Consider the following 25,088-nt stretch of genomic DNA (forward strand, 5'->3'; position numbering starts at 1 on the left):
AAATGTGCATATACTATTCAGGATGCCAGATGGCTAGTAAGACTGGAACTCTATACCAATAAACAGATAATTAAACACAATACAGTCATATGCCCAACCACCCCACCTCTTTCCATCAGAAGAACGAGGCACAGTCACCCCTACACTCATGCATTATTAAGAGGGTGCACTTCCTCTACCCACGCCAAAATCCCTCCATTATTTATGCTGAAGAACTGAGTAGGATCCTAATAGGCATATAGGATTTCTCAGTTTGTTGTGCAGGCTCTGTCCAATGAGGGAGGCTTGGAGTGGGTGGGAGCAAGTGCGGCTATAAATAGATAGCTCTCTAGCTCTGTGACTCTGTGTGGAGGCTGACAGAGGATGCGCTCAGCATGCATAACGAGTATAGGTAGCACGGAAGAATTTGTGTGCCCATGCAAAGCTACATGCTGAAACTCACTGGCAGCCACTTGACAGAGATGGTGATGGAAAGAAGGTGTTAAGAATAAGGTTTGTCTGTCTGTGAAAAGTTCTAGCTGGTGCTCCGAATATATTTATACTGCTGTAGGAGATGAAGAATCCTTGGCTGAGTACTGATGCCAGTATGAAAGTGTTATGTAATGGCAGCTAAAATGGGTATCGGTTACATACCATAGCTCTAGGCAATGCTGAAATCATTGATTGGAGTGTGCATTGGCCAAACAAACAACTGTTTGTGCACAGTGGGCCATTGGAATTAAAATGATTGCCCCCAAAATATTTCTTAGCCATTTTATTAGGGGCCAAGCACTGAAAATAAGTAGGCACCTATTGTATTCGTTAGTGTTCTTCTTATTATTATTATTCTGCCATTGAAATATATGGCAGCCCATAGTGTTGGCATACTGATAGATGATACTATGAACTGTAACTGACCCAAATTGTTGGTCTCTATCTCTAACGCTCTAGCACCACCAACTGTTCAAAGTTGCACTTATGTATATGCTCATAACTTATGAACCGAAAGGCCTAGAATAAAAAATAATTTTTCAGCTGATTCCTTGGCTCATGCGGAGTCTAATGGTTTCCGCCATTTTTTATTTAAAAACAACATACTTTTTCAAACTCCTCCAAGACCGTAACTCTAATTTGCACGAAATTTGTTGTGTATCATCTAGGGACACTGTTGACAAAAAACTATTAAATGTTCTCTAATAACGCTTCAACGAATTTGATGTCGAGCGCGCAAAAATGTTCGTGAGACAGTATCTTTACCACGCTTAGGTGACACCAAATTTGGTATATGTCATAGCCATAATGACTAGAGCGTACTTGCAAAGTTTCGGGACAGTGCCACCTAGTGGTTAGGAAATGTTGGCCTTTTTTGCTTATATCTTCTGAATAGTTTGATCTAAAATTATAACGCTGGTCTCTTTAGATTCCTTGGGGCATACCGAGTTGAACAATACCCAATTTACTTTTGTTGGCCATTTTGAGTATCGGCATGCCCTAAGCGTACCTAGTTTTGGGCCAGCACCGAAAATTATAAAAATTATTATAAACTTTGACTATTTTGGCCTATCATCCTGTCTTTGGTCTCTAAAGATTCTTTCGGTCATGCCGAATATGCTGATACCAAATTTGCCATAGTTGGCAATAATTATTTTTCATTTAATTGAAAATATACTTTTTCGAACTCCTCCTAGGCCGTAAGTCCGATTTGCATGAAATTTGTCATGTATCATCTAGGGACACTAGATTTTATAGAAAAGATTTTCTATATACTAAAAGGTTCCAGAATAGCACACCAATTCATTTAAGGGCAAGTCGCCAAAAAGCATCTGAGTCTGTATCTCTGCAACGCTTTGCCGTATTTTCATGAAACTTTGAGTGTGTCATAATGACGACACCTTGACCTCACCATGCAAACTCAGTGACTACGCCACCTATTGGTCAAAATGTATAATTAATTGTATTTTCATTTTAGCAATTCTACCTATGTTTTTTATGCTGCTTTCGTAGTCATAATCAGTGAGATCCAATGACACTTTCGGACACGCCACACATTGGAGCGCTTTGCCCCACAATTGCTGCTTGCAGCTATATTTATATTTGTAATCAGTTCAATCATACCTCAGTTTAAAGGAATGTTGCAGGTTCGATACAAGTTGAGCTCAATCGACTTGGTTATAAAAAAACAAAAACAAAAAAACAAACAAACATGCATGTGGTTACAGTGAGGTACTTACACTGGAAGTGAATGGGGCCAGTCCATAAACGTTATAATAGACACTGTTTAAAGAGCTTAGCTAGAAGACATAAACATTATATGTATGAACACGATTTTAGTGTGATTAAATCACGTACTAGCCTTATCTGTGTAAAGTTGCTTTGGATAAACGTGTCTGCCAAATGAATAAATGTAAAAATGAAGTTATATATTAAAACTTTGTTGTCATGACGTAACGCCAGCAAACCCTGTGATCTGGTAAATACTCTAACACTGGTAAATCCCTAATTTTATGACACTAAAATCATGTTAACACATTATAAGTTTACATCTTGTGGCTATACTTTTGAAACAGAGTGTGTTGTAATGTTTATAGACCCCCAGCAAACACAAAATGTTCAAATAAAATTAGCATTTGGTTGCCAATTGGTTATTTTTTGGGAACCAATTCCTAACATTCTAGGAACGTTTTCTTAAGTGTCTATTTTTTATGTAACCATAAACTAATGCTCCCAGAATGTTGCAGGGAGGTTTATGTGTGACAACCTAATAAGGACCTACACAGAAATTCCATAATTGTTATTTTTAGGTTTTATTTTTATAACCATAAACTAACCTTCCCAGAACGTTGCAGGGAGGTTTTTGCGTGACCCTAATAAGACCCTACACAGAACGTTCCCTAATGGTTATTTTTAGGTTTTTATTTTTATAACCATAAACTAATGTTCACAGAATGTTGCAGGGAGGTTTTGGTGTGACAACCTAAAAAGAACATATATAGAACGTTCTTTAGTGGTTATTTTTATGCTGGGTTTTTTTTCAGTGTGGTTGATACAAAAATGCCTGAAATTAGTGCAGTACAGCCTTTAATTATATGTAGAAGTGAAAATCACACTGTACGGGATTAGAACGCATTATAATAAATCTGGCCCCATTCACTTCCTTTGTAAATTCCTTTCTTTTTTTAAATAAATAAGGGCCTAGTCGAAATTATTTTTTGTGGTAATCAACATTATGCCACACATGATTGAGCTTAACTTGTATTGAATCTTGAACATTCCTTTAATCAACTGTTTTAGCCCTTATTTAAGAAAGGTTAAGTAAACCCACCATTTACTCAATGTTTATAGGCTAAAACAGTAACAATTTGTTCCAGTTGTCTTCTACATTATGCGTGCAGAAATCGTCAAAATGCATGCAAATACGTGATTACACAACAAAACAATGCCTTGAGCTTTCTCTTACCGAAGAGTTACAGACAACGCTCACAAAAGATGGGTTTTCAATGCTCACCACCAGCGCAAAGCGTTACATTATTGATAATTTTGCTCCTATCTCTTTAAATGGGATTGGTCTGTTTCTGTGCGTGTGCATGTGAGAGAGAGGGAAAGAAAGACAGCGCGAGTGGGAGGCAAGCTTTGTGTGGAGAATCTGAATGAGCGGGCATTAGATGCTGCTAGGGAATTCATTCGATTGTTTAATATATCTTTACATAAATATATGAAGTGATATTTTCCGGCTTTGGTGCTAATTGTGGTTTACACCTCTATGGCAACATCGGCATATCATCTTATCGTCATCACCTCCGCAAGGAAATAACGGGTAGGGCTGCTGGTATATTTATTTATTTTCTCCCTCATGCGTCCTGCAACGTTGCTGGAAACGCGAACGAGCCAGGCAGCGATATTTTACTGATCATGGATTAATGCTTGTGTGAGCTGCATATGAAAGAAAGGTAAGAGAATGTTCCATACATAGAGTCGATTGCTATTCAATGTGACAGCATGTTGTTTTGAAAACGTTTAGATGACGTTTGACGATAAGGATTCAAGAGAACCAAATCGAAGAGATCAGCTACTGGTAACAATTGTCCCAGGGGAACAAGCCTGGATAAGAGGAGGATCAATAGTGTTGATTTAAAAAAATAATTATAAAATAAAAAAGCGAAAAGGACGAGAAAACGGACAAGGGTTGCAACACCATTACCACTCGCGTGAACGTGCATGTCTTTATTTGGCTCAAATAAACCCAGCGATACTGCATTTTCGGGCGCGTGTTAATTCAGAACGCGTCTAGCATGTCCAAAAACACAACCATGATGCCCGAAAATGCTGTCTAGTTATGCAGTTCAGTGGGATTTTATACATAGCCTTTGTCTTGCTCATGGGATGCTGGATATTCCTCATGTACATGACGTCACCTGTCTGTCCTCCTGTGGCTGAGAGAACAAACACGTTATCCTCGCGCATCTGTCATAATGGAGAGCAATATAATAAGGGGCCGTTCACACCGGAAGTGTTCTTGCGGTAAAACAAGCTAGACGCAGCGACAAGAATAGAACAGAACGCATGTGTCTCGAGACGAGATTATGTTATTTTTTCTTTATCTCAACGGTCAAAGACGTCCGTCTAGCGTAATAATGATTGCTGTGTGAACGGCCCCTAACTGTGACGTAACAGGCAAACGTTTGGTTCTGTAAATACAGATACACTTTTACAGAATGAAACAAGGTCCTGTGGAATGTTTATTAATATTTAGACAACTGTATATTTCCATATATATATATATATATATATATATATATATATATATATATATATATATATATATATATATATATATTTAATGGAATTAAATGTGTATCTTCGATGAGTTGTAAAGCTCGTTCAGAGAAAGCACGTGGCTTCAAAATGAAGACACACCTCTCTCTATACAAGCTGAATTGTTTGGCCATCAGGATGTCTTTACAAGTCTGGCCAGGGATTGCTTCTCTTAAGCTGTTTATTAGCTTTGAAGAACGTTGGTGATTAGGCCTACTGTTCTAATTTAGAGGTTAAAACATCAGTGAGTTCAAGAGAGTTATTGTATCCAATATGGCTGCCATTTTAAAGTTGAAATATAATTTTTTTTTGTACCACTAAAGTCATTATCAAAATTGGAAAAGAAAAAAAAACAACATTTTTTAAAATTGTTTTCAACAGGTTTCCAGAACACTCTCCCCTCTTCCTTTGGTTGGGTTAACAGATAGTTCCTCCCCAAACTCACACCATTGGTTGAGCTGATGTTGCTGTGTTGGGCTGGTCGGGATGCTATAATTGGCTTACTTATAGTTGTCTCTGCATATTAAGCTGGTATACGATAAAGCATTTTAAAAACAAAAAAATACTTCTTGGCAAATCTGGCCTTTGCTATTGTTTCTATGTATTCTAATATTGCATTGCGTTTATGTCTGATGACAATCCATTACAGTCCATAACAGCAAGATGACCCATTGCTTTGTCATGAAAAAGAGGAACAACTGCATCTACAGCTGTAACTAATATCATGGGTGAAAGTGAGCATGTGTGGAGGCCCACTCAGTGTTGACAGGATAGTGTGCACTATCTTTACTGAGAGAGTGTAGATTATACATCTTCACTTTCACACCATGCAACCCCCTCTCTCCAGGTCTCTCAGTTTTTTTCAGGTAGTGGTTAATCAGTCTGTTTCTTACTAAGGCTGCAGTTTGCCAAGCAGTGAGAGAACCCATTCAGTTTTTGCTTCTCTCATGGAACACCTCAAAGCGCCAAACTGTCTCGGATCTGCCTGAAGTTTTCCAGTGGCTTGATGTGAAGCTGTTTTGGTTCCTTCCCTTTTTAGAGACTATAACTAAGACCTTATGTATCATCTTTGTCTTTATATAACTGCTGTCTGACACATGCAGTGAGATCTATTGTATGAAGATTCAGCAATGTACTGTATAAATTCTTTTGGATTTATGATTTTTTACAATCGGGAACTAAGCACCCTGTTTAGGTGTCAGTACTAACAGGGATATAAATAATTTGTTTGTCTATACTAATCCCTTTGAGATAGACAATACATTCGCCCATTTTCCAGATGCTTTCATCCAAAGTGACAGTGCATTCAGGCCATACATTTTGCTAGTGTGTGTCCAGGGAATTTAACCCGTGGATTTGGCTATCAGAACAAAATAGATACAGGTGCAGTTTTTTCTTCTTCACATTAGTTTAATTTGTGTAGTCTGTAATAATAGAGTGAAATGATTCCTCTGACTGAGCAGTTTTCTTAAGTTGTCCCACTTTCAAACTTCTTTCAAAGCCTCAGTTCAACTTCATCTAACTTCCAAAACTTAATTTTAAATTCTACCAAGTCTCTGAAGTGTTCTTAAGCTACCTCTCATGGAATAAGACATGATTGTGGGGTTGCTTTGAACAGTCAAATCCCTTTAAAGAGACCACTGCCAATTATGTCCACTCCAAGGAGCCTCCACTATACCATCTTCTGCATTTCCTTTCCCTCCATTTTCCACCCTTTAAACGTTCCAAGCATCACACATCTGTCTATGGCAGACGTGCTGGGTATCATTTCTCTCCTTGTTTGTTGTTGTAGTGCTTGTGTGCTTGGCAGTAAATCCAACTAACATGGGTAAGAAGGCTGTGCCTGTAGGCGAAATGAAAAGGATTGCAACAATGAGGGAAAAGACTTTACTCTTCACTATGCAAGCATCCTGCCAAAGTTTTGTTTTTGCCCCTCCACTGATGAAGACCAGTTTGCTTGTTTTGTATCATAGCATATTTGTATTTGCAATTTCTGGTCAAACATCCTGAAGTGCTTTTGGGATTTCTTCTGTAGCTTGGACATTTTGCCACACATATGAGAGGTTTCTGACTAAACCTTTCTGAGATGAAAAATTGGAAGTCAATGTATGCAAATATGCAATTTACCTGCACATTTTTAGCAATTAACAATTATTACCTTTTTCCGGCAGTAAATACGAGTCAAGAGGTTCTAACATATAAACTGTCAAATCTTAAATTAAATAATTGTACTAACATTTTGTATTTGATGATCACTTTGAAGACAGCAGTAAGATACTACAAAGTACAACAGGTTATAACACAACAATTAGATACAATTAATATTTTACATTTACTCATTTAGCAGACGCTTTTGTCCAAAGCGACTTACAGGGATAGAACATAAGCGATTCATCCTAAGCAGACAGTAACGCAAAGAGTGCTGCATTACAAAGTTTCAGTTGTGTTAAAAAAGTATTAGCCAAGACTGAGAGTAGAGTGTAACAATTACATTTGTTATTTTTTTTATGTTATGAGTGTAGGGTCAAGTGCTCATGAAAAATTTGTGTCTTTAGCCATATTTGTAAGACAGGGAGGGAGTCTGCTTCATGGATGGAGTTTGGAAGGTCGTTCCACCACCGAGGTACAGTGTAGCCAAAAGTCTTGGAAAGTGATTTGGTACCTCTTTGTGTTGGTACCACAAGGCACCGCTCATTTGCACACTGCACCCTTCTGATATCAACGTAGCTTTGCAGGAATGATTGTATGTAAAATGGTTCAGAACCAGTGACTGTTCTGCACCATCAGAGCTTTGAAATTTATATGTGCAGAAACTGTTAGCCAGTGAAGAGAGACATGGAGGGGTTTGTTGAATAAAAAGTTCTGCTGCATTCTGGATCATTTGCAGTGGCCTAACTGCACATTTAGGAAGGCAGGCTAAAATAGCATTACAGTAATCCAGTCTAGATATGACAACAGACTTAACAGTTCAAGGGTCTTATCTTCTTATTTTGAGTGCAAATCTACAGAATCTGTTTTTTGAGATGTGGTCGGTGAAATTAAGTTGGTTGTCGATGGTTACACCGAGGTTTCTTTAGGATTTTATAGACTGTAAGACCCATATCATAAACACATCTGCTATCTAACAAGCTAAGAGAAGCCCTCAAACTTGTTTGGAGCTCTGACTCATATGAGCATCCTTTCCCTGACTTATCTTCACAATTTCAAGTGAGTTTAATGACCCCCACATAAGAGTAAAAATGTAATATACATTTCCATTCAAGAGTGACTTGAAAGTCAAACATTGATTTTCTTGCATGAGGGACATAATTAACACATGTTGGATGACTAGTTACTGTTACTAACAAACAAAATAGCTTATAGAGGACACTACAATGCCATATAGCATTAGCATGTGAACTCCACCTCCAGCTATTTGTTTTATTTAAAATAAAGTCCTTTTTTTCCCAGAATCTTTGCTACAAACAGACAATTCTAATAATTTGATAAGAGGAAGTTCAGAGATGTCATTGTAGGTTTATTCCAAACTAATCTACCTGGTTTCAAAGAAACACTTTTCTATTTCTATTTTTACTATTTCAACATACTGCTAAATTATTTAAAATGATAGAGGTGCTACAACAGCAAAGACTTTGATTCCCATTTACACAAATCATGAGTAAAACGGCAGATAATAAGTTAGTAAACACTTACTTGCTACTCACGCAATACTATCTTATGACATCAAAACACTTTTTGAAAACTCATGCCTTTTAAGGCGATACATTTCATTTGCATTACATAACTAACAATTACAAGCATATTCGAGCACGATCAAATTGCGCAGCAACTCAACTGATAGAGCATGTACTTGTGATGCAGGACTGGGATACAAGTTCTGAAAAGCACACGAGCAAGCATGTAAGCCATAACAAAATTATGTGGTTGCTTTAGCAATTGCGTTTTTCATGTCACGTTTGCTTTTTAAAACACTATCGCTTATGTTAAAGTTTTGTCGATTTAACCTTTAGAAAATTTTTATTTTCATCTCACATTTGCTTTTTGTCAGTTATGTTAAGGTTTAAGGTAGGGAGGTAGGTTTGTTGATTAAACAATCATCAGAGCATTAACTTTAAAAACCTCAACTGTTTGGGAGAAAATGTAACTTACTTTTAACGCCACACAGTTGACATTTCACATGATATGCTTCATTTTGCAAAAATAGCAACACAGTCACGTAATTTCCATGAAGATTTATATAATATAGTGTATGTAATATCTGGACATTAAAAGCATGAGAATATGCTAAACATAAATGTTTTATTTTGTTTATATTTTAATCATGAGCCAATTCTAGCCATTTTAATCTGTTCAGCTTGATTAAAAAAAGAACTTCTGTATTTGTAGAAAGTAGAAAGGTGCTTAGCTTGCTGACAAAATGTATAGCCATGTGCTTTTGCTTTTAGAATACACCCAATTATTTAAGAGGTGACTTTTCCTCTCTGTGTATCAAAACAAACTCTTATGAACGCATCTGGATGGCAGCCATGCCCTTTCCATATCCTGCTGTCAAACGTTGTTCATATATTTTGCTGCTTAACTGTTTTTCCAGGAGATTTTCCCCAGATATTTTCCACTTTTCAAAATCTTTATAGAGCTACAGCTGATCGGATTTGTTCTAATGCTGGCTCTACAGTCAAGAAACACAGTACTTTTGCAAATGCATGTTGCATTGAATTTATATTTATTATGGAGCATTGAATTTTAATGATAAGCAGCTCTATATACACACGGTATTGTGTGTATATAGAGTGTGTGTGTGTTTACAGCCTTTATGTAATAATGTTTCTGTGCTTAAAAATAGCTATTAACTGAAACATGAGAGCACACACTCCAAGAGGTTATAGTTAAAACTGTTCTTGAAAACTATATATTTTGCAATTGAAATGGAGGGTAAAGAGAGCATGGCTGCTTCCTTGGCAAACTGCCACAGCTCTTTTCCTGGCACATATCTGGGTACAGAGAGTTCCCATCACACCCTGTCCAGAATGCCTCAGCTACTTTCATTTTTAAGATCACTTGTCCCTCTCCATTTAAACATGTTCTTGTCCAGTAAGCATTTGATTTTACCCAGTGCAGAGGTTTGGCCACTATCACTTGTTCTGAGTGCACAGGGAGCCTTTTTGAGACAACTTACCAAATAGTTCAAATAGCGATTTTATTAATAACACTTTACTGCATTGCCCACACAAGTGGCACCTCTTGGTGGTCCAAGGCGCTCCTCCGCAGTGCAGAAGTGGCGCTGAAGGTGTTTAGATGTGCTTGCGCAGTCCTGTACTTCATCAGGCAGTTCAGTAGCTCTCCTTGGTGCTGAAGTTGCACTAACAGTTACTTCTCTGTCTCTCGTTCTATTTTCTCTTGCTCTATTTTCACTAAAAGCACTATTCCATACTCTTCTTACAAGTGTCTGCTGGCTTCGATTTTCTATAGCACTTTGCATGCTGCTTAATATGTGTCTTGCAAAATTGATGCTTTTATCTAATCTATCTATCTATCTATCTATCTATCTATCTATCTATCTATCTATCTATCTATCTATCTATCTATCTATCTATCTATCTATCTATCTATCTATCTATCTATCTATCTATCTATCTATCTATCTATCTATCTTTCTTTCTTTTGTAATCTTGCCCAACCACCAAATATTTCTGTGCTGATTTGCTGTAACCTTGGAAGCTCCACCTCTAGCTTGGAGGTGAAAGTGTGGTTTATGGTCTGCTCTTTAGTTTTTGGATTCCTAGGGAATTCACCTTAAAGTGTTCTGCATTTATTATCAATGTGTGCAATTTCTGTGTATAATTATTTGAGCTGAGGAGATAGTCACGACTACGCTTATTGAGAAATATTTCTGCATGCAAGCGACACTCATTGATATTTTACACTTGAAACATTAGTGAGCAGAGCACACACACCTGCATGTAGGTTTTAAGGTGGGCCAGGGTGTTCAGAGCAGCTTTTTTAATCATATTCTAAAAGGTACAGAATAGTTTAATTATACTATTTATGTTGTTGGATTGTTTAGATATGTTATCCGGGCTAAACTGGGTGGCTATTTCACTAGGCTGGGTAAAAATATAGATTTTACGATGCATTGCGATCTTAATCACTGTAAATCACTGGCATGTGCAACCAAATCTCATGCTATGTGACTAAAATTGTCTATGATTTGCCACTGGCAAGTAAATGATCAGATTTCACTCACCAGTGATTGAGTAGTGTAGTGGAGAAGAAGTTATTTGCACAGAGGTCCTTTCAACTGTGTTGAGAGCAAAAGTTTTGTTGAAGACAAGATCCACAAATCCATATGTCATTGAATAATGTCTCTTTTAACACCCTTTCTGTTGTTTACAGTCAGTTGTTGATACAAAAACCTTTATTCTAATCACATATGAATGTGCTAAAGAAACTACACATGTTGTCTCTTGTTATATGTGCTCACTGGCTGATGCCACTAGTCTTAAAGAGACCGTACCGATTAAGCACATATTCTACATATCAATGTACATTCCTGTAAATAGTACAAATGATGCAAGTAAACAATACAAATGTAACAAAAATATACATGAAATATACATACATTGATGGAATAGACTGAATTTGAAAAAATGTAAAAGCTAAAATGTGACCAATTTGATAAAAAACTAATGATAAAATATCATTTGTAAAATTAATATTTTCGAATTGTACCTAGAAGGGTTGCTAGAATGTTCCTTTAAGAACATTAGCTGAGAGATAATTTATTTTATATGTAAGCATAGTGGACATCATATAAGAAATGTACCCGCCCCAAACCCACACCACTGGTTTAGCCAATGTTGCAGTGTCAAGCTGGTCAGATCCCTCAAGCAAAAAGAGCACAGTTTGAAAATTCCACCTACAAAAGCCATACCTATTGTCATATTATGCTAGGATTGGTGAAAATATTTTTACAAAGATTGAACTTTTAAGACTTCTATGCACTCTTGTCAATAATAATGTATTTTTGAATCAATTTGTCAAAAAATATATAACTCAAACTCTTTAACTCTATTCACAGGCTTCCAATGCTGAATATGTCCACTTCTAGTGACCTTAAGTCTCCCTGCATGACACGGAACGGCATGGTCAAGCTGCCCCCCCAGCCCAACGGCCTCGGTTCGGCCAGCATCACCAAAGGCACTCCAGCTGCCAAGAACCGCCTCTGCCAGTCCTCCTCTGTGCCCACCATCTTGCCTCCCCCTAGCCTGCCCTATCACCTGGAGCCCCTACCCACAGCAGCCTCACTGCTAGGCCCCGACCTGGACACAAGCCCAGTGACTGCCATCAAACCCCCCCTCAGGCAATTCCCCAAGCCCCTGCTGGAGAGGCAACTGGTGCTGGATGAGAAGGTACTGAACCGGCTCTTGTGGTACTTTACAACGACCGAAAAGTGCATACTCGCCCAGGTGTGCAAGACATGGAGGAAGGTGCTATACCAACCCAAGTTCTGGGAGGGCGTGACACCCATCCTGCATGCCAAAGAACTCTACACTATTCTGCCCAATGGGGAGAAGGAGTTTGTTAGCCTGCAGGCGTTTGCTCTAAGAGGCTTCCAGTTCTTCTGTCTGGTTGGCGTCTCTGATTTGGACATTTGTGAGTTCATCGACAACTATCCGCTGTCAAAGAAGGGAGTCAAGTCTGTCAGTCTGAAGAGGTCGACTATAACGGATGCAGGACTTGAGGTAAACAGAGTCAAGTCGGTGCACTAGTATTCACAAAGAAAAAATACAGATCCATACTGTTTACATGCTCAACAATAAGGATGTATGGCCTCTGGGCATGTTGATGGAACCATCACTTTCCCTACTGAGCCAGTACCTGATCTTACATCCAATAATCACATACATGTGTTTTAACGCCTTGCATGTATTGCACACAGTGTAAAATCATGATGTTTTAGTCATGATGGTTTAGTCACGATTTTCGCTTATTACTTAATTGCACATCGTTACTTAATGCTCAGCACTGTGATTAAAAAAAACCAAAACAACTTAACACAGTTCACAGATCTAACACAGTTCATAGTTCACAGTTCAGAGTGACTTGAGATGACTAAATACATTAGTTTGTGAGTGAAACGAATGTGCTTGTTGTATTTTACGAGTTGAGACTTTTCTAACGTTATGACACATGACTATTGGAACTGTTTCAGATGAGCAATGTAACGTGTCTGTGACCACCGCTGCACTCGCAGTCTGGCTGCTATTATAAATATTACATAGAGTTTAGAGTTTGTATTGCGTGTTTTGTTGTTTAATGTTTGTTACATGCTGTATATCGCCTCATTTTGGTTTAATGCATTATTACAGCTGTTTGAAGCTCATCGACTCATCAGGATTACCATAAACACTCATATAAATGGGCACCATATAATTTGTGCAAGTGTATTGTAGTTTATTTCTCATTCAAATCAGCATACATTTGTTTTGTAGGCACATTTCTGGTTCATGTTACATCAGCCTAACCTTAAATAGCAGCAAGTCCAAATTCCAAGCTTTTACATGACAAATATTTTTCAAATGAGAAGCTTTTAATTAATTACCAAGCAGTTCCAGGTTAAAGGATTAAAATGTCAAACCTTTTTTTAAATATTGGCTGTCAGTATCAGCCACAATGAGCTGTGAATGATCAGTTATTGGTATTGGCCGTTAAATTCCATATCAGTGGATTCCTGTCCAGAAGTATTAAAGAAATCTTAAAATCCTTTTAGATTATGGTTCAGAACAAACTTTACTTAAAACTAGAGATATTGGCTGTGAGTTTGGCTCCAATCATAAATTGTTGCATTTAACCAGTCAATGAAAACCAAGTGTGTGTAGCATAGTATGAAGCTATTTTTTGTCCAACAAAACAAAGATCTGATGTCAAATTAATGTTTAAATTAAAAATATACACATATTTATTCACATAAAATCAAAATATCAATTTTCGAGAGTATAAATATACAGTAAATAGTCATACTTAAAACACCATTACATTACTGAAGAAGATTATTATACTTGTTTTCAAAAAACTTACCTTGGATTAAGCAATTTTTTTTCTTGTTTTAAATATAAATCTAACAATATTTAGTAAGGTTTATGCTTAAAACAATATAAAACAGTTCTCTGAAAAACAAGTGTTAATATCTAACATAATTATTCTAATCCATATCCATATTAATAAATATATATATATATATTTAATTACACTAAGCTTTGCTAAGTTTACTGACACAAAATATGTTATTAGAAGTATCTATATATCATATCTGTGTTGGGATCAGTGAAGTATAACAATTATCTAGATGGTAAATAGACTCTTAAGTGCCTAACATACATGGTTAAAAAACAATTGTGTTTTTCGAGAACATGCAGAGATGATCACGCTCATCACACTTGTCTCTATGCTGTTGCTATTCTAGGACTCGGCTTTTGTTGCCATGGTTAACTCTCAAATTGTTTGTGACAGCATCCAAGCTCCCCCAGATACACAAAGCAGCATGTGCAGTGATAAAATCTGTGGAGCTTATTCTGTCTGAGAGAGGGCCTGCGCACCTCAGGCTTGCTTGTGAATTATAGGACAGGAAGATATCATAGCACAAAGATTAGATTATGACCAAGTTCTCAATAGGAGAACAGAAGCCTGGCTTCAAGATTTGTTTTTCTTGGTGAAATTAGCTCTGTTATTTGCTCTTTGTCTTAGCTATTTTTGAATTCATTATACATTCATGATTTGTGTATCAAGAATATAAATACAGGAACTGAAAAACTGAAATTGTGACTGAAAACTGAACATTTGCACATTGTTCACTCTCTCTCTCTCTCTCTCTCTCTCTCTCTCTCTCTCTCTGTCTCTCTCTCTCTCTCTCTCTCTCTCTCTCTATATATATATATCTCTCTCTTTCTCTCTTTCTACTTTGTAACTAGGTCAGTGGGGTCACAATACATTGATTGTGAACTGTCTGAATGCATTAACTTTTGTGGTTGATCACAATAATTAGGCCAAATATCCAGGTGTGCATTATTTAGGCTCCAAAAGTCTGAGACCACTAGTGAAAATGCTTCTATTTTCCTTTCTTTTCTAATTTAATAAAACACATTTAATTGTAAATTGTATTATCAGCAAAAGAATTTGAGTAAAATGTTGAAAACACACATTTCTGAAATTTCTTCGAATTTGGTGTTGGTCCCCCTTTTGATTTAATAACAGTATGCACTCCAGCTGGTATGGACTCCACAAGTGTGTGCAAAACCTGATGATCCTTTTTATCCCAGCATGATTTCAGAATGTTCCAAAGAGCATCTTTTGTGCTTCAATGGAAGCAAGGAAATCTGATCACACAAAAGAGATGACCCAGAAATAGCGTTTAACGTGCTTACATTTAAAGCAATACTTTACCCAAAAAATAAACAATAATTTACTCTCTCTTATGTTGTTCCTGTACGTTTTGTCTTTAGAACACAAAAGGAGATGTTTGGCAGATTGTTCAGGATGGACAGCCTCAGTCACCATTTACTTTCATTGTGGGGAACAAAATGCAATGAAAGTGAGTGGTGACTGAGGCTAACATTCTGCCAAACATCTCTTCTGTTTAAGAAAGGCAAACAGGTTTGAAATAATATAAGGGTAAGTAAATGATGAAAGAGTTTTCATTTTTATATTTGTGTCCATGTTTCATACATAAAACAAACAAACAAGCAAACAAACAAACAAAATGTTATAGCATTTTCTACAAATAAAAGTGATTTAAGGACTTTAATGACTCAACTTTAAAAATATAATTACCCTCATAACCTTGACAGTCATGAGGGTCCTCTCTGTTTTATAGTTTCCTTGTCACATTACAAGACAGTTGCTACCTGCTGGTGCTTCTCATTTCTAAAATTGTGCATCCTCGTTTCCTTTCCTTGCTTCCTAGCTCCACCCTCTTTAAGAACGAGAATGGAGGAATCGAAACAAGATGTTTTAGTAAAATTAAATGTCCTTGCTCACTCAAGCATCACTTCAGAGTGCGGTTTCTGCACAGTTGCATTACCTTGAAGCACTTGCTGTTATGTTGTTGAAACTTTATTTATTAATACATTTATAATGAATCCTAATAATTAAAGATGCACTGTTTACGGATGTGACAATTATGCTTTATTTAAATTGCAAATGTGAAACATGCATTAAAACTGTTGTGCCAGATGTGAAGGGAGAGGAGAATTTATGTGTGTCTGTGTTTCAACAAAAAAGTCTCTCACATAGGATGCTACTGTGCTTCCTCACTCAAGCATCCTCGGGAAGCGTCCTCCGTCCTTGGTTGTTGCCTTCTCATGGTGAAAATACTCATACTCATTATTTACTCACCCTTATGACATCTCAGGTATGTATGACTTTCTTTTTTCTGCTGAACAATGCAAGTGAATGGTGACCAGACCTTTGAAGTTTTAAAATCAAATAAAGGCAGTAAAAAAGTTATTCATACGACTAGTGGTTTAATATGTCTTCTGAAGCAATGCAATAACTTTAGGTGAGAAACAGATCAATATTTCAATCTTTTTTTTACTATTAATCTAAAAGTGGATATTTATAGTAAAAAGAACTTCAATATTGATCTGTTTCTCACCCACACTTATCATATAACTTCTAAATATACGTTGATTTAACCACTGGAGTCATATGGATTACATTTATTCTAACTTTATCTCCTTTTTGAACTTGAAATGTCTGACCATCATTCACTTGCATTGTATGGACCTACAGAGCTGAGATATTCTTCTTATCTTCATTTGTGCTCTTTAGAAGACAGAAAGCCATACTACTCAGATGGCATGAGGGTGAGTAAATGATAAAACTATTTTAATTTTTGGGTGAACTATCCCTTTGGCGGACTTTAATCGGTTTCCGACTTTAAACTCAGAAATTGAAAACATATTTATCATAGTAGAGTTGTATTCAAGTAATTGTTGCATGAATGGCATGTTAGGATGCAATTCAATGGAATGCATTGGATCTGGGAAAAAAAAAAGAGTGTTACATCATTGAACCCTATCCTGGCTTTTTCAGGTGATGTTGGAACAGATGCAGGGGTTAATGCACCTGGAACTGTCTGGCTGCAATGACTTCACGGAGGCCGGTCTGTGGTCCAGCCTGAATGCACGGCTTACCTCCCTTAGTGTCAGCGATTGCATCAACGTGGCTGACGATGCCATCGCCGCCATTTCCCAGCTCCTTCCCAATCTATCGGAGCTCAGCCTGCAGGCGTATCACGTGACCGACACGGCCATGGCCTACTTCACCGCCAAGCAAGGCTACACCACTCACACGCTGCGCCTGAACTCCTGCTGGGAGATCACCAACCATGGCGTCGTCAACATGGTGCACAGTCTGCCCAACCTCACCTCCCTCAGCCTGTCGGGCTGCTCGAAGATCACCGATGATGGTGTGGAGCTGGTGGCTGAGAATCTAAGGAAGCTCCGGAGCCTGGATTTATCCTGGTGCCCCCGCATCACTGACATGGCCCTGGAGTATGTCGCCTGTGACCTGCACAAGCTGGAGGAGCTGGTTCTGGACCGGTGAGTCAGAAAATGTAATCTTGCTGAAATGAGAGAGCCTCATTGGTAGCAGATGTTGTGGGTAAAAGCAGGGCTTTAGCCACCATATCGATTGAGAGGGACATGTTCCCCTAATATTCAGATTAGGGGTTGATCAACATGGGTTTTTCAGTGAAAGATTATAAAAGGAATAGTTCACCAGTTCACTATTTTGTCATTAACTCACCCATGTGACTTTCTCCTTGGAAAACACAAGGAGATATCTAGCAGAATGTTACCCATAGTCATAAAAAAAAAATGCACTGAAAGTGAATGGCGACTGAGGCTAACATTCTATTTTTGTATTTCATGGAAAAAAGAAAGTCATATAGGTTTGAAACAACAACATTTTGATAGGACCCCATAAAAGGTATTATGAGGTATTATTATCATTGTCAATCTCATATTTGTACTCTTTGACAACAATCTTTGGCTGATGGTGATTTTGAGAGTGCTTACTTGGTTGATTAACAGAAATGTTAGCTCTCTCTCTCTCTCTCTTGTGTCAGTTCTAAAATCTACTGAGAAACTTTCCTTTCAAATATTTTGTATTTGAGTAATATATTAATTTAATTTTATAGCATATTTGCTATGATTTAATTGTATTATATGATCATAAGCTCCTATTGTTCCTACTGTGGGGGGGTTTCCCCACCCAATTTGCAATGCCCCATTCCCAAAGCACTTTTAAGTTCTCGTGTAGTGACTCACCTCAGTCCAGGTGGCGGAGGAGGAATCCTCGGCCTCTGAAACCTTCAACCCGCACGTGGCTTGTTGAGCGCGTTGCCACGGAGACATCACGCCAACGCGGCATCTTTATCACTGAGCTACCCATTTACCACTGAGCTACTCTTGTTTATATAATGCCACTGTTTTTTTTAATAGAAAAAATGTCCCCTCCCTTGAGGCGAAGACGTGCGCTCTTTCCCCAGTTGTGTTTGCTGGAAGTGTGAACCCTGGACGTTCTTCCTCCCTAGCATAGCGGCCGTCGAGCCTTCGGAGAGGCTCGCTGTCGCCCCGGTACGGGCGTCACTAAGAAAGTTTTTTTCCAAATACTAAGCGAATTTTTACAAATGTTTTTATTTTTTTATTGGGATTATCACAGTCTGGGATATGTCTATGATTAGCAACAACTTTGATTTTGATGCATTATTATTTTTTGTGCCATGTCAGATTAAAAAAAAAAAACACTCATTACTTTAAAGGACAAATGTCCTCGTCAAAAAACTGCCATAAAAATATTATATAGTAATATTATTTTCCACATTCACTGACTTACATTATGCCAATGTTGATTTGCCTCATAGGCTAAACATGAAAAAATTTGCGCCATCTGGTGGAAAATATAAAATATTGGCATTAACACAGCCAAAATGATAGAAAAAACAAAAATTTAAAAAGTAAAAAATGTCCCGAAGGTCGCACAAGGGTTAATGGATGAGTTGGGCTGGGCAGTGACGGAAAAGCAGCCAACAAGTGTCGAGTATACCTGGGAACTCATCACTGTTCTCCAAACTTCACTATGGTTTAAAAAAATGTATCCAGGTGAATACCTCATGAAGTTGGTTAAGAGAATGCCCAGAGTGTGGGATGACTACTTTTGAAGATAGTTTTGATTTATTTAGAAAATTTTGGTCACAAACATCATTGTCATACTTCCACTTGTTATTTACAATTTAGATGATTATTGTGTAATGCAGAGATGCCCCAACTAGGAACCACGATGGCCTTTGATTTGGCCTGTCTTGAAGTATATGACAAGAGTGAAAAAAATGCTATTAATGCAGCTTTTCATTTAATTAATTTAGCAGATTGCAAAATTAATCTGGGGGGGGGGGGCTAGGGCAACTTTAATATTTTAATATAAAACAGTTTGCAGATTCTGAAATTTGGTGTGGGATTACGTCTGTTGTGCACATTTTTATTCACTTTACAGTGCAGTTGCAAATTACTCTATATATTAGTAAACCAATACATACAGATGAACAAATCAAATCAATAAATTGTTTTTATATCAAACTAATTCCAGAAGCTGCACAAATAAATCCGCTCTGTCTCTCCCTCTCTCGCTCTCATGCAGCTGTCAGCAGTGTCAGAAGTGTGAGCGCACAATGTGAAAAAGTGCTTTGTCACATAGATACTGAACTTAAGATGTATAGATGTATAAACCTTTCTAAACCTGTTAATTTGACATGCAAATGGTGTTATACCATGTCTCCGTAAGCGAGCGACGTGATAAAACTATATGGTTCCTGTTTATAATCAACAAAGCTGTTAACATTATAAGCGCGTGACAGCGAACACCTTTGATATTTTGGCGCTCCCTCATTTTTTCATAATGCAGCACATTTGCAAGAATGGCAGAAATAGCAAAAATACTTAGTTTAATGGATGCATGATGAACAGAGACACTTAAACACCTGTTACATCTCTCATCTCCATCGCTAGTCATCTTCATCTGGTTGGAAATTAATGGAGGCTCTGGGCTTAAAAAATCCCCCTTCAATCTGAGTTCCAAATTAATATATCCATCTAGTTCTTCATTTGAATTTTCGCTGAACATTATTTGTTTTGTGCATCTGTCGTGCAGATGGCGTCGAGTCAGTGGTGGATACTCACACCATAAACTCACACAAACAGGCACTCCGCTTCTCACGATTTGCGTCAGTTCGGTGTCATGCTTGTGCGCTAAAACGATCAAATGCTACAATGTAGTTAATAATAATATTAACAAAAATAATATCTGGATGTGTTTAATAGCCTTGATGTTAAATAAAACATTATTAATGATACAATAATAATGTTACAGAACATTAACCTCTTCATATCTCTGACTAATGTTCATTATTTTATTAAATTGGCTTGAAGGAGTTGCTACGTTTTTATAAGCTCCTCATTCCAAATCCTGAAAAATGCTGTCATCTGCATTTACTGTGTCTGTGCATTTGTTTTGTGGGCTATTCATTTAATTGCCAACATATTTGGAAAAATGTGAATGAGAAAAAAATATTGTTTTAAAACAATGCTATGCCCCATATGTAAGGGGGTGAATCCTGTTATAATGCAATGTTCTCGATCAAGATTGATTTTTGGCCCTCTGTAGGAAAAAGTTTGGGCGCCTCAGGTGTAATGACTCTCCTTTATGGCTGTATACAGGTGTGTGCGAATTACAGACACAGGCCTGGGTTACTTATCCACCATGTCCACTCTGAGGAGTCTCTACCTGCGCTGGTGCTGTCAGGTAAGCATCTATCCAGCTTTTTCTGTCACCGACAGTCAGTCTGCCAAATGGGGTATAGTCTTATTCCAGTGATAAATATGTGTGTGTGTGTGTGTGTGTGTGTGTGTGTGTGTGTGTGTGTGTGTGTGTGTGTGTGTGTGTGTGTGTGTATGTGTGAGCGTGTATTTATCACTTTGTGGGGACCAAATGTCCCCATAAGTATAGTAAAACCCGAAATTTTTGACCTTGTGGGGACATTTTGTCGGTCCCCATGAGGAAAACAGCTTATAAATCATACTAAATTATGTTTTTTGAAAAGGTAAAAATGCAGAAAGTTTTCTGTGAGGGTTAGGTTTAGGGGTAGGGTTAGGTTTAGGGGATAGAATATAAAGTTTGTACAGTATAAAAACCATTATGTCTATGGAAAGTCCCCATAAAACATGGAAACACAACATATGTGTGTGTGTGTGTGTGTGTGTGTGTGTGTGTGTGTGTGTGTGTGTGTGTGTGTGTGTGTGTGTGTGCTTAGGTACAAGACTTTGGGTTACAGCATCTATATGGCATGAGGAGTCTTCGACTTCTCTCTCTAGCAGGTAAAAACCATCTTTCACTCTCTGAAAGTAGTGTTGATAACAGTGCAGGATGCATCTCAGTGATAAAGTACTATCAGCAGATTGTGTGGAATGTTTGGAAGTAGATTGTTTCTACGGATACCTGAGCTTAATCTTGTTATGGAAAAAGCTTAGTTAATTCCTCAAAAATAGACATTTCTGTGTGAAATACATTGTTTACGAACAGAAAGATAAACTTTCCTATTAGTTGATGAGCATGTAATCACACTGTGATATATGCACAATATTTAAAAGAACATTGTACATTTGTTGATGAATAAAAAAGTTAACCAAAAGTACACACATCCAACGACAAAAAAGCTCAGTGTAGGTGCTCGACCAAAGGCAGAATAGTATCAAAGGAGAAAAGTCAGTACACCACAACTCCAAAAATCAACAAGTTAATAAATAGTCCCCACTATAGGTGACATTTTGAGCCAATGGCTCTTCATCTGACAATAAAAATAAAGAAAATTGCAGAAACAATTACTCAGTGGACATCACATGACTAGCCATGGGTTAAAATCAAACATTACAAATCTGCAGTATATCAATGTACAATACCCAAAAACATACAAATTAAACTAATAATGACAAAAACAAATGTATTAAGAATTATAATAAAAATAATAAGAAGAATACTGATGAATCACAATGGTAGTCAATCACAATAACAGCAGCAATCGTCATGGTAATAGAATAATGATCAGTAACAATAATAGTAAATAATGATAATAAATACAAAATATGTATATATGTTAACAGTAGTAAATGCATTAGGTATCATAAACTAAAAATTAACAATGTTTTTTTTATAGCATGTACAAAGCTTGGTTAATGTTAATTTATAAATGTACTATTGTTAATTGTTAGTTCATTTTAGTTCATAATGCTTTAACTAATGTTAACTTAAATGTAGTTAAAATATATTAGTATATGTTGAAATAAACATTAAACAAGATTAATTAGGGCTGTAAAATTGTTGTTTATTGTTAGTTCTTGTTAGCTAATATGGTTAACTTATGTTAATGAATAATGCATTAATGTAAATTGTTATCATCAATTCTTTAATATCAGTATTATCTTTAGATAAATGGCACCATTTGGTAGATCTCTTAGGAATAGTACCCAACAAACAACAATTACCAACAATTAATACAGTGGTTCTTAAACCTGTACATGGAGGCCCCCCAACACTATACATTTTTGATATCTCCCTAACCAAACACACCTGATTTAACTCATCAGCTCGTTAGTAGAGACTCTTTGACCTGAATTGGGTGAGTCAGATAAGGGAGATATACAAAATGTGTTGTGTTGAGGGGCCTCCAGAAACAGGATTGGGAACCACTGAATTAATGTATTGTATAAAGTATGTAACAGCACTGACGTGCGGTCTGGGTAGGCAAACTAGGCACTGCCTACCCTGCCAAAATTCTAAAATAAAATGTTTATTAAATAATAAACTTGTATTTGTATTTTTACTTTTTATTCTTGTGATTTATATATGCAATATGTGTGTTATTCCAATTGTTTAGACGTTATGATGACAAATGCAGCAGTTACGCATAATCAACTAAAAACAAATGGTAGAATAAGCAGTGCTTTTACAGTCCATTCATTGCAGACGACACGCGGAAAACCCATGTTGTGCATGCGCACTTCGATCCTGTATTCTTTAACATGTACGGCAAAAAGCACAAATCTGCTGTGCCTTTTGACGTAAATATGTTATGCCCGTAATCATCTCCGTTACGTATCAGACATGGACCAATTAAAATCGAGATATTCCTGGACATTTGCGTAGCTAACGTCATCACACCACAGCTAAGCGTACATGCCTAATCCCGCCAAATTCAAAATCAAAATGACAGCACCGGCCGTAATCACGGAATTAAGAAATTTTTCCAAGCTCGATTTTAATTCCAAATATGAGTTAATTGCAAGAGGGAGGTCTACGCCAGCCTTAGATGGACTAGTACAGCAAAAGGGTCCAAAAATTATCCGATCATTTCAAACTGATTGGTATGTAAGAAAAGATTGGCTATGTGGCTGTGCTAACAATCAGCGGCTGTACTGCTATCCCTGCCTGGTTTTTTCAACCAGTCAGACCGTTTGGACTTCAGCGGGATATTGTGATTTGAACAACCTGCCCGCAGCTTTAACCAAGCATGAAAAGTCGTCAGCTCACATCCAGTGTCAAATTACACTGAAAACCTTTGGAAAATCTCGGATCGACCTTGAACTTGACGATCAAAGGAAGCTGAATATAACCTACCACAATGAAAAGGTAAAGGAAAACCGAGAGGTTTTGAAGGATCTGATAAATGCGTAACGTTCACTGTTTACGCGCTTGTGTGTGTGCGTGAGTGAGAGAGAGTACACGATATATACATCCTGATTTGTACATTTCTTGATATGCCGCGCTTGTGCGTAACGTTCACTGTTATTACGTATTATTATCTTAAACAATAAATCAGGTAATCTGGCTTTCATAACTCAGTGCCTAGCCTCTTTAAGACATCACCGCACGTCACTGTGTAACAGCCATAAAAAATTGCATAGCCTTTAAAGCTTAACAATTTTATGTAGACCTACACAAAAACACAAATACATTTTCAGCCATTTAGAGCACAAAAATACTTATATTTAATAGTATAAATCATCATCATCAAAATATTCATAATGATAATTTAAAAAAAAATTGTAGTCCAATTATTATTTAGTTACATTGTGTAAAATAAAAATTAAAAAATCAGTTATGTATATTAGTTATCAGACACTTAAACATAAAAACAATTGCTATTGTATCAGTGGAAATAATCTGCATCTGTGATGCAAAATATGGTGTTGTCACACAGCATTACAAACAGGAAGTGAGCTTTGGAGATGTCTATGAGTGTTTGTATGTAACCAGCTCTCATTCGCTCTGTCTCAGGCTGCCCTCTGCTGACCACCACTGGCCTTTCAGGCCTGATCCAACTGCAGGATCTGGAGGAGCTAGAACTGACTAACTGCCCCGGCGCCACCGCCGAACTCTTCAAATACTACTCCCAGCATCTGCCACGCTGCATGGTCATCGAGTAGTGCAAAGAGCTTCATGGGCCCCGGCACCCTCCACATCACCAAAACCTCCTCCTACAGACTGATGATAAACCCAACTTCATCCTGGACCCACAGGGAGGGAACAACTTTATTTTTTTCTGGAGGGGTGAAAAGGGATCATTGACATGGAAGATCTGAGAAAGGGTTGGAACAGGCCTTGACTGACAAGCTAGAGGGAAACTGTATAAAGCGGAGTGGGTCAGAGGCTAGATCTTTCATTCAGTAATATGACTCATTGTAATCAGTCCCCATATATGAAACATGTTCCTCCATTGAACTTTGAGACTAGCTTCCATGTCTCATCCTACCTTGTTTTATCTCTAAGTGAAAAAGGTGTGTTGCCAGTTTACTCGGTTTCTCATATCCAGGGAAAGGTAGTGAGAGGGAGAGATAGAGGAAGCAAGAAAGGGAAAGAAAGAGGTTTAAAGAGCAACTGCAATAGGGTCTCTTCGCTTTTGTCCAGTGGCATCCGTTTTATTTCGCTCCCCTCGGTGGTGCTGCCACTCCATTTTGGTGTCTTAACAAAGGACTCTAGAGATGAACAGCTACGTAGATTTTCATATACACGCTACTCCCTTATTGTCATGCGGTTCTCTTTTTTGTTTTTTAAATATTATTTTTGTAAGTATTATTTTTGATGAAAAGGATTACTGTGAAATATTTATGGTATGCGTTTGAGGTTTCGAACGCTTTTTGATGAGATGGAAATAAAAAGGAACCAGCATTAACAGAAGTCAGGAGGTT

General features: G+C 37.4%; 1 protein-coding gene across 2 annotated transcripts; it reads left to right on the forward strand.

Moving 5' to 3' along the window:
* Positions 1-358: 358 nt before the first annotated feature.
* LOC127652266 (F-box/LRR-repeat protein 16-like) lies at positions 359-25,088 on the forward strand. 2 transcript variants are annotated; one of them, XM_052138409.1, is made up of 6 exons: positions 359-492; positions 11,870-12,533; positions 16,882-17,390; positions 20,565-20,649; positions 21,158-21,221; positions 24,178-25,088. In XM_052138409.1, exons 2-6 carry the CDS (start codon positions 11,877-11,879, stop codon positions 24,324-24,326), a joined length of 1,464 nt encoding a protein of 487 aa, XP_051994369.1. In that variant the 5' UTR covers positions 359-492; positions 11,870-11,876; the 3' UTR covers positions 24,327-25,088. The 2 variants fall into 2 exon arrangements, with proteins under 2 accessions (XP_051994369.1, XP_051994366.1); XM_052138406.1 differs by lacking the exon at positions 359-492 and adding an exon at positions 3,589-3,926.

This window comes from Xyrauchen texanus, chromosome 12 (genome assembly GCF_025860055.1).
Source record: "Xyrauchen texanus isolate HMW12.3.18 chromosome 12, RBS_HiC_50CHRs, whole genome shotgun sequence".
NCBI lineage: Eukaryota > Metazoa > Chordata > Actinopteri > Cypriniformes > Catostomidae > Xyrauchen > Xyrauchen texanus.

Bases quoted from the DNA above. Each gene is read 5' to 3' on its own strand.
- LOC127652266 (XM_052138406.1), top strand. The intron at 17,391-20,564 runs GTGAGTCAGAAA...GGCTGTATACAG, and splicing joins GAGGAGCTGGTTCTGGACCG to GTGTGTGCGAATTACAGACA. The intron at 20,650-21,157 runs GTAAGCATCTAT...GTGTGTGCTTAG, and splicing joins ACCTGCGCTGGTGCTGTCAG to GTACAAGACTTTGGGTTACA.